Here is a 10,723-nt window from a genome sequence, read left to right as displayed (position 1 = left end):
GTAACAGAAACAAAAAACTTTTTTTTTTCAACATTTTTGGTCTTTTTTTTTTGTTTAGCAGAAAATATAAATCCCAGAGGTGATAAAATACCACCAAAAGAAAGCTCTATTAGTGGGAACAAAATGGTAAAAATTTAGTTTGGGTACAGCGTTTGACCGCACAATTGTCATTCAAAGTGTGACAGCGCTGAAAATTGGTCTGGACAGGAAGGTGTGTAAGTGCCCTGTATTGAAGTGGTTAAATGGACTGTAGTGCAAATGTGCAAAATGCAAAAAGCACTAAAAATGCATAGGTGGGAAATCAGGCCTAATGCAGGATAATGCACCAAAAACGCATGTCCACGCTTTTTTTCATGCAATTCCATTGAAGTCTGTGGAGCCCAAAACACACTGTGCTCTGTGTAAAAAAAAAAAAAAAAAAAAAAAGAAAAAAAAAAAAAACACATTGCAGGGAAGTGTATAGATGGGAATTGGACCCATAGGAAATAAGGTTACATGAACTGTAGTGTTTTTTCTGCAGGTCTGCAAACACACTAAAAGGATAAGGTGACCAGATTTTTAAAATGAAATCTGGGGACATATTTATTTATTTTTTACTAGTAAATCACTCATAGCAGGACTGTGATATTGCGGTGAACAAATCAGACACTAAGTGACACTTTGCGGAAACCAGTGACATTAATACAGTGATCAATGCTAAAAATATGTACTGCCACTGTACTAATGACACTGGCTGGGAAGGGGATAACATCTAGGGCAATCAATGGGTTAAATGTGTGCCTAACTGTGGGGGGAGGTGTTTTTACAAGGCAGTTCGCCATTCTGTCAGTATGGAAGACATGGACCCTGTGTTCCTGCAAAGCAAGTACAATGTCTACCATGCTGACAGAATGGCGAACTGCCTTGTTTACATAGGCAGACCACTAGGTGAGTCCGCCAGATCCGCCGATTGGCTCTGACACCCAGAAATGCAGGATAACGTATATAAGCAATCCTGCACAGCGTGACCCCGCTATCAGGCAATTGGCAACTGGTTAAGATTATCAGCATCGTGATAACTCACAGGCAACAGGCACTCGATCATGGCTCTGTCACAGTGTGTCACATAACATGGCTACTGGGTGCTGATTTTGTTAACTTCTGATGAATAAGTGCCTGCTGCCTGTGAGTTCTGATATCATCCATTATGCCAGAGAGACAGACAGTGCAATGTAGTCTATTCAGACACCCCCAAAGTACACCTGTGTTGAAGCGTTAAAGGCACTGGCAGCCCCATGATTGGATCTGCTTCCCCTTTATTCGTGCTGCTGGACATCATCAGCTGAGCTCAGCTGCCTTTCTCTGCCCATAGCTGCCACCGCCACCTGCCTCACAGCCTCTCAGGTCTCACTCTCGGGCCCTGGCTACTACTGGGTGGGGAGCGGAGGAAAATGACTGCCGGGGAAGGCAAGGAGATAATCAGGTAGATGGCTGGCCGGGATTTGAGCCAAGGCAGAACACGTGAGCAGAGCTGAATGGGCATGTGCCAGAAACTGAAGAAATAGTCAATCCGCCCCGATCAGTAAGGGACACAGATAATGGAAAAATACACCCCCCTAAGCTAGTAGGAATGGGGGTGTGTAATTCAGATTCTTTGAAAGTTGCCCCAGCTCCTGTTGAAGTCAAAACCGGGGACAGACTTGGTCCGTGGACATCTGGTCACCCTATAAAAGGACCATTCTCTGCCATTTGTAGTCTGTGACTCTGAAGGTACCAAACAGATATCAAGCAGGCTGGCTCAGTAGTGACCGCCGTTATATACTTCCAAACCCCTTCAGCACAGCAGCGTCACTTTCCATATTTCCCTGGGTAAAACTTCTTTTTCCCCAACATTAAAGTCTTGTTTACACACACGAGTCAGCCCTGCTCCTCCCCACCCGGCTGGTCATGTGGCCGTGACGTCACGAAGGTCCTTTCGCCTTCTCGGAAGTACTATCTAGCCTGGCACGGGGAATGTTGGGGCTGAGGCTGGCTGTGTTGTCTCGGGTTCTCCGGGAACAGGTGGCACGCGGCCCGGGGATGTGTGTGCACTGCAGGCGGCTCCTAGACACAGGTGAGGAGTAATCACACTTCCGGTACAGACACGTGGGCTCCTCATCACCTTCATACAGAATATGGGGGACACGCTGCTCTCACATTTCTCCTCATTGCCCCCTACAGACATTCGTCCTCTAGTGCCCTTGAGCTGAATGATGTGCATCTTCTATTAGGTGTGTGTGTGCGCACTCTAGGTACACAAGTAAGCTGACACCTTTGGAGCACACGCAACTTTATTGACAACTGATTCAACTAAGAGCACAGGATAAGAAATGAAATGATTTGCATAGAATGCATTAAGATGTAAAACCGGGGTATTGTATTCAAATATACGGAGGGCCAGTCAGTAAAATATTGTTCCAGCAGAGGTCGGAATCGCATGTTTGTGCGATGACCGCCATGCATCCTCACAACCAATCACCTGCTTGTTAACGCGTAGAGCCCCCACCCTCTGCCCAGAGCTGCCCTGCCTCCATCTGCCGGTGTTCTATCGAGAAATGCCCCGTTGAAAAATGCCTCTGATGGGTATGCACGGTAACAAATGTCACGCCAGCTGATCAACAAATCACGTGAACACAGCGCATGCGCGCATCGTTGGAGGCAGTTTCCGACGCTATTCAAAAAGCAGAGGGAGCACTTGTCAGATTCTCTCTCGCTGCGTGTTTTCTGTCTGTCTGAATGCCGGGTTCAGTGTGATAAACCGCATGTTTTGACTGTGTCTAAGGGCGGGTTAAAACACACAAAACCTGCTCTTTAACACACCCCCACAACCGTGAGGAAGACTGCCAATTACATTCTTCCTCGGCGCTTAGATCATCGAATACTGCCTTCTACGATCTGCGAGTGTGTCTTCACGCCGTCAGCTGTTGCGTACTGCCCATGCGCAGCCAGGCGTAGGCATTTTTACCAGAGGGCACTATTCGATAGAACACCGGCTCTGAGAATGGCAGCGGGGATGGCTGTGGGTTGAACCACGGTCTGCTATTTAATGATGCTTGATATAAAACTGTCTGCCCTTACAACCACTTTAAGTCCACCCTATAGAAGTTTTACTGCTACATGGCAACAGCTGTGTGCCGGATCATGTGTGTGTGTGATAGATATATGATCCGACACTTCTGAGGAGGGAGCGTGCAGGTGACCAGCGGCTCACTACCTTTATGATACTAAAGTCTTTTTTTTTTCCTTAAAAATAACAAACATGTGCAGGGGTTTTGCACAGGGTAGCCTGGATCCTCCTCTTATCAGGTCCCTCGCTGGAGCTGATTGCCCCCACAGCAAGCAGCTTGCTATGGGGGCACCCAAGCTGCAGCTCCCTGTGTCCATTCAGACACGGAACCAGCCCCCTCTCTCCTCATTGGCTCACTGACTTTGACAGCATCGGGAGCCAATGGCACCATGCTGCTGTCTCAGCCAATCAGGAGGGGAGTACCGGACAGCCGAGTATCTTCTGCAACATTGCTGGATATAGATCAGTGTTTCTCAACTCCAGTACTCAAGGCGCCCCAACAGGTCATGTTTTCAGTTTGTGAACCAGACACTTCTGGGTATGGGGCGTGCACCACCAGTGGCTCACTTCCTTTGTGATATTAAAGTGTTTTTTTTTTTCATTAAAAACAACAAACATGTCACGTCCAGCCTGGATCCTCCTCTTCTTGGGTCCCTGGCTGGAGCTCCTGGCCTCTCCCTCTTGAGTGCCCCTGTAGTGTCACAGTTTGATGCCTATCACAGGATGGTGCGGAAGTGACGTTGTTGCGTACTGCGCATGCGCGATGCGTTCCAAACACTTGCGCCGTGCGTTCCAACATAGTTTCGGCAATACAGTTCAGCGAAACCATCACATAATGTTACGGAAGTGAAGTTACACACAACACAAACACTGGGCCGTTCGTTACAACACTAATACTTCCCTTGTTACCTAGTAGGTTTTGCATTGCTGGGACTTGTAGTGCCTATCCTGAGCTACATGCTTCAATGTTCAGTGTCCTCATCCCTATCCCCATGCTTCAATGTTCAGTGTCCATCCTTATCCCCGTGCTTCAATGTTCAGTGTCCTCATCCTTATCCCCGAGCTTCAATGTTCAGTGTCCATCCTTATCCCCGTGCTTCAATGTTCAGTGTCCTCATCCCTATCCGTGAGCTTCAATGTTCAGTGTCCTCATCCTTATCCCTGTGCTTCAATGTTCAGTGTCCTCATCCCTATCCCCATGCTTCAATGTTCAGTGTCCTCATCCCTATCCGCGAGCTTCAATGTTCAGTGTCCTCATCCTTATCCCTGTGCTTCAATGTTCAGTGTCCTCATCCCTATCCCTGTGCTTCAATGTTCAGTGTCCTCATCCCTATCCCCATGCTTCAATGTTCAGTGTCCTCATCCCTATCCGCGAGCTTCAATGTTCAGTGTCCTCATCCTTATCCCTGTGCTTCAATGTTCAGTGTCCTCATCCCTATCCCCATGCTTCAATGTTCAGTGTCCTCATCCCTATCCGCGAGCTTCAATGTTCAGTGTCCTCATCCTTATCCCTGTGCTTCAATGTTCAGTGTCCTCATCCCTATCCCCATGCTTCAATGTTCAGTGTCCTCATCCCTATCCGCGAGCTTCAATGTTCAGTGTCCTCATCCTTATCCCTGTGCTTCAATGTTCAGTGTCCTCATCCCTATCCCCATGCTTCAATGTTCAGTGTCCTCATCCCTATCCGCGAGCTTCAATGTTCAGTGTCCTCATCCTTATCCCTGTGCTTCAATGTTCAGTGTCCTCATCCCTATCCCCATGCTTCAATGTTCAGTGTCCTCATCCCTATCCGCGAGCTTCAATGTTCAGTGTCCTCATCCTTATCCCTGTGCTTCAATGTTCAGTGTCCTCATCCCTATCCCCATGCTTCAATGTTCAGTGTCCTCATCCCTATCCGCGAGCTTCAATGTTCAGTGTCCTCATCCTTATCCCTGTGCTTCAATGTTCAGTGTCCTCATCCCTATCCCCATGCTTCAATGTTCAGTGTCCTCATCCCTATCCGCGAGCTTCAATGTTCAGTGTCCTCATCCTTATCCCTGTGCTTCAATGTTCAGTGTCCTCATCCCTATCCCCATGCTTCAATGTTCAGTGTCCTCATCCCGATCCGCAAGCTTCAATGTTCAGTGTCCTCATCCTTATCCCTGTGCTTCAATGTTCAGTGTCCTCATCCCTATCCGCAAGCTTTAAATGTTCAGTGTCCTCATCCTTATCCCTGTGCTTCAATGTTCAGTGTCCTCATCCTTATCCCTGAGCTTCAATGTTCAGTGTCCTCATCCCTATCCCCCTGCTTCAATGTTCAGTGTCCTCATCCCTATCCCCGAGCTTCAATGTTCAGTGTCCATCCTTATCCCTGTGCTTCAATGTTCAGTGTCCTCATCCCTATCCGCAAGCTTCAATGTTCAGTGTCCTCATCCTTATCCCCATGCTTCGATGTTCAGTGTCCTCATCGAAGCAGGGGGATAAGGATGAGGACACTGAACATTGAAGCTCGCGGATAGGGATGAGGACACTGAACATTGAAGCAGGGGGATAGGGATGAGGACACTGAACATTGAAGCTCGGGGATAAGGATGAGGACACTGAACATTGAAGCTCGCGGATAGGGATGAGGACACTGAACATTGAAGCTCGCGGATAGGGATGAGGACACTGAACATTGAAGCAGGGGGATAGGGATGAGGACACTGAACATTGAAGCTCGGGGATAAGGATGAGGACCCTGAACATTGAAGCAGGGGGATAAGGATGAGGACACTGAACATTGAAGCTCGCGGATAGGGATGAGGACACTGAACATTGAAGCAGGGGGATAGGGATGAGGACACTGAACATTGAAGCTCGGGGATAAGGATGAGGACCCTGAACATTGAAGCAGGGGGATAAGGATGAGGACACTGAACATTGAAGCTCGCGGATAGGGATGAGGACACTGAACATTGAAGCAGGGGGATAGGGATGAGGACACTGAACATTGAAGCTCGGGGATAAGGATGAGGACCCTGAACATTGAAGCAGGGGGATAAGGATGAGGACACTGAACATTGAAGCTCGCGGATAGGGATGAGGACACTGAACATTGAAGCAGGGGGATAGGGATGAGGACACTGAACATTGAAGCTCGGGGATAAGGATGAGGACACTGAACATTGAAGCAGGGGGATAGGGATGAGGACACTGAACATTGAAGCAGGGGGGTAGGGATGAGGACACTGAACATTGAAGCACAGGGATAAGGATGAGGACACTGAACATTGAAGCTCGCGGATAGGGATGAGGACACTGAACATTGAAGCATGGGGATAGGGATGAGGACACTGAACATTGAAGCACAGGGATAAGGATGAGGACACTGAACATTGAAGCTCGCGGATAGGGATGAGGACACTGAACATTGAAGCACGGGGATAAGGATGGACACTGAACATTGAAGCTCGGGGATAAGGATGAGGACACTGAACATTGAAGCACGGGGATAAGGATGGACACTGAACATTGAAGCATGGGGATAGGGATGAGGACACTGAACATTGAAGCATGTAGCTCAGGATAGGCACTACAAGTCCCAGCAATGCAAAACCTACTAGGTAACAAGGGAAGTATTAGTGTTGTAACGAACGGCCCAGTGTTTGTGTTGTGTGTAACTTCACTTCCGTAACATTATGTGATGGTTTCGCTGAACTGTATTGCCGAAACTATGTTGGAACGCACGGCGCGAGCGTTTGGAGCGCATCGCGCATGCGCAGTACGCAACAACGTCACTTCCGCACCATCCTGTGATAGGCATCAAACTGTGACACTACACCCCCACAGCAAACAGCTTGCTATGGGGGGGACCTGAGCTGCAGCTTCCTGTGTCCATTCAGACACGGAGCCCTGCCCCTATCTCCTCATTGGCTCACTGACTTTCATTGACAATTGACAGGATTGGAAGCCAATGGTACTGCGCTGCTGTCTCAGCCAGTGAGGAGGTGAGTCCCGGACAGTCTCTTGTGCAAATCTTGTGGATTTAGATGGACCTCAGGAAAGTATAAGGGGGGCTGCTGCACACAGAAGTTTTTTTTTTTATCTTAATGCATAAAGGTAAAAAAACTTCTGCCTTTACAACTACTTTTTACTGGTACAGGGCGGCAGCTGCGTGCCAAAATATATATATGTATATGTGTGTGTGAGACACTTCCGTGTAGGGGGCGTGCATGTGCACCACCGGCGGCTCGCTTCCTTTGTGATTACACACAGCTGAAGCCGATCGGCAGCTGCAGGGTACTCTATGTCCTCCGGCACCCACCATTTGTCAGGCAGAGGTACAGAACTGCAATCTGCCTATGTAAACAAGGCAGATCCCCATTCTGACAAGAGGGAAGGGATAGAGTTTGTGGTAGTGAAAGCAGCTCACACAGTATAGTAAAACACTGGCTAGACACACAGTTAACCCTTTGATCGTCCTAGATGTTTAACCCCTTCCCAGCCAGTGTCATTAGTACAGTGACAGTGCATATTTATAGCACTGTTCACTGTATTAGTGTCACCGATCCCCAAAAAGTTTCCGAATGTTTGCCGCAATATTGCAGTCCCGCTATAAGTTGCTGATCACTTCCATTACTAGTAAAAAATAAATAAAAATATCCCATAGTTTGTAGACACTAACATTTAGGATTTTTTTTTTTTACCAAAAATATGTAGAGGAATACATATTGGCCTACATTTTTGAAAAAATTATATATAAAAAAAAATAAAAAATTATTGGATAGGTTTTGGAGTAAACAATATATATATTTTCACAATTGTTAATAACACAAAAAATGAAAGCATTGGTGATCAAATACCACCAAAAGAAAGCTCTATTTGTGAGGAAAAAGGACGTACGTTTTATTTGGGTACAGCATTGCATGACCACACAATTGTTAATTAAAATAACGTAGTGCCGTATTGCAAAAAATGGCCTGGTCGTGAAGTGGGTAAATCTTCCAGAGGTCAAGTGGATCAAAAACAAGGATGTGATGCCTATATGTGCAGTGTATTCCGACAAGTTATAACACATCACAGCATGAGGTATGACAAAACAAACATGCATTATCACCTATATCCCGCAACAACTCTATACAGTGAGGGGAAAAAGTATTTGACCCCCTGCTGATTTTGTATGTTTGCCCACTGACAAAGAAATGATTAGTCTATCATTTTAATGGTAGGTTTATTTTAACAGTGGGAGGCAGAATAACAACAAAAATATCCAGAAAAATGCATTTCAAAAAAGTTGTTATAAATTGATTTACATTTTAATGAGTGAAATAAGCATTTGACCCCTTCGCAAAGCATGACTTAGTACTTGGTGGCAAAAACCCTTGTTGGCAATCAGAGGTCAGATGTTTCTTGTAGTTGGCCACCAGGTTTGCACACATCTCAGGAGGGATTTTATCTAACTCCTCTTTGCAGATCCTCTCTAAGCCATTAATGTTTCAAGGTTGATGTTTGGTAACTCGAACCTTCATCTCCACCCACATATTCTCTAAAACCCAAGATTTGATGGTACATGGCTCCGTCCATCGTCCCTTTGATGTTGTGAAGTTGTCCTGTCCCCTTGGCAGAAAAACGCCCCCAAAGCGTAATGTTTCTATCTCCATGTTTGACGATGGGGATGGTGTTCTTGGGGTCATGGGCAGCATTCCTCCTCCTCCAAACTTGTTGAGTTGATGACAAAGAGCTTGATTTTGGTCTCATCTGACCACAACACTTTCACACAGTTCTCCTCTGAATCTTTCAGATGTTCATTAGCAAACTTCAGATTGGCCTTTACATGTGCTTTCTTGAGCAGGGGGACCTTGCGGGCATTGCAGAATTTCAGTCCTTCATGGCGTTGTGTGTTACCAGACGTTTTCTTGACGACTATGGGCCCAGCTGCCTTGCGATCATTGACAAGATTCTCCCATGTTCTGGGCTGATTCCTCACCGTTGATCATTGAAACTCCACAAGGTGAGATCTTGCATAGAGCCTCAGACCAAGGGAGATTGTCAATTATTTTCTGTTTCTTCCATTTGTGAATAATCACACCAGCTGTTGTCACCCTCTCACCAAGCTGCTTGGCGATGGTCTTGTAGCCTATTCCAGCCTTGTGTAGGTCTACAGTCTTGTCCCTGACAGCCTTGGACAGCTCTTTTGTCTTGGCCATGGTGCAGAGATTGGTATCTGATTGCTTCTGTGGACAAGTCTTTTATACAGGTAACGCAAGGTTCTACAAAAGTGTAGAAGTTAAAAACATTTTAATATCCCCAGTGGGATTAAAAACACTTACAAGATCAGGGGATACAGAAGGCATATCATGATAAATTGCAGTTCATTCAATATCAGGAGGGTACACAGTAGGGGTGCAACGGATCAAAAAACTCACGGATTGGATAATTTTTCGGATCAGCAAATAATAATTGAATTTGAAAAAAATCTGTGAAAATTCCACCACCATATAGTCCCCACTGTAATATCCATGCCATCTCCACCACTGTAATATTGGCTGAGCATGGCTGGGTATCGCTGAGTATGGCTGGGTATTGGCAGGGTATGGAGGGATGGCTGTGACTGCAATTGTCACGGAGCAGTGCTGTAGGCACTACAGATGCAGCCCACAGCGCTGCTGCCATCCGATCTCTCCCCTCCACTGTACAGATCTGTACACAGAGGGTGGAGAGAGGAACTGGCGTCATCATGATGCCGGTCTGTTTACAAGTGATCGCTCCGTCATTTGACGGAGCGATCACATTGTAAACGCCGATGGGTACACCAAGATGGGTGCCGCTCCGGGAACTAGGTCGAAGCCGTGGCCTATCCTAAGGCCGAGACCGTGGAGCTCTCTGCGGATCGCTGCGTGTGCCGATTCGAATGGGGTGACCCATTCGGATCACGGATTGGTGACGATCCGTTGCACCCCTAGTACACAGTAAAAGCTCCCAGGACTGTTCATATGTTGTCACACAGATTCCAGTCAATTCATCAGCGGAGTATCCAGAACTCTGGGACACTGGTGGTAATGACGCAATCAGAGTCTAAAAGACCTTTATCAACTTATGACTACAGATATAACCATGCATAATTTATACTCTCTGGGCTGGCCGAAGGTGGGGGAACAAGGAAAAAAAAGGGAAATGGGGAATCGCATAGACCTAGAGCAGTGATGGCGAACCTCGGCACTCCAGATGTTTTGGAACTACATTTCCCATGATGCTCAACTACACTGCAGAGTACATGAGCATCATGGGAAATGTAGTTCTAAAACATCTGGGGTGCCAAGGTTCGCCATCACTGACCTAGAGCGTTCTTTCTAGGTAATACAAATATATTTTTTTTAAATAAAAAATAATAAATAAAAATGAAGACCTAAATATAAACACATATAGATCTAACTGGACATTAGATTAATTCACCAATCAAGAAAAAAAACCTTATCATGGAAAGAAAAGATTTAAATAATAAAATTTAAAATTTAAAAGTTTTATATAATTTATAAAAGGGCAGAGGGGAAAAAGACTGCCAGACAAAAAAAAAAAACTATATATAATAAAAAGTAGTAGAAATACACCAGCAGCAATCAGTCAGATTATGGAATATAGAACATGTAAACAGATATATTGTGTATGAAAAGATGTATA

The 10,723-nt window shown here is 46.0% G+C and overlaps 1 protein-coding gene across 5 annotated transcripts in view; it reads left to right on the top strand.

Moving 5' to 3' along the window:
- Positions 1–1,925: 1,925 nt before the first annotated feature.
- POLRMT (RNA polymerase mitochondrial) overlaps positions 1,926–10,723 on the top strand; it is a 304,233-nt gene continuing 295,435 nt past the window's right edge. For 4 of the 5 annotated variants that reach the window (XR_013272200.1, XM_077475625.1, XM_077475628.1 and 1 more), the window contains exon 1: positions 1,926–2,092. Coding sequence is in view for 4 of the 5 variants with exons in the window: in XM_077475625.1 (XP_077331751.1) it covers positions 1,993–2,092 (100 nt within the window). In the remaining variant the exon portion in view is untranslated. Of the gene's footprint in view, positions 2,093–8,897; positions 9,057–10,723 lie in introns of all 5 variants that reach the window. The other variant, XM_077475626.1, reaches the window with a different exon arrangement.

Source organism: Lithobates pipiens, unplaced genomic scaffold (assembly GCF_037356315.1).
Source record: "Lithobates pipiens isolate NorthernLeopardFrog02 unplaced genomic scaffold, aLitPip1_a1.2 Scaffold_13, whole genome shotgun sequence".
In the NCBI taxonomy this organism is placed as follows: Eukaryota; Metazoa; Chordata; class Amphibia; order Anura; family Ranidae; genus Lithobates; species Lithobates pipiens.
The sequence above is the reverse complement of the archived record's forward strand: the minus strand, read 5'-3'. Positions and strand labels throughout refer to the sequence as shown.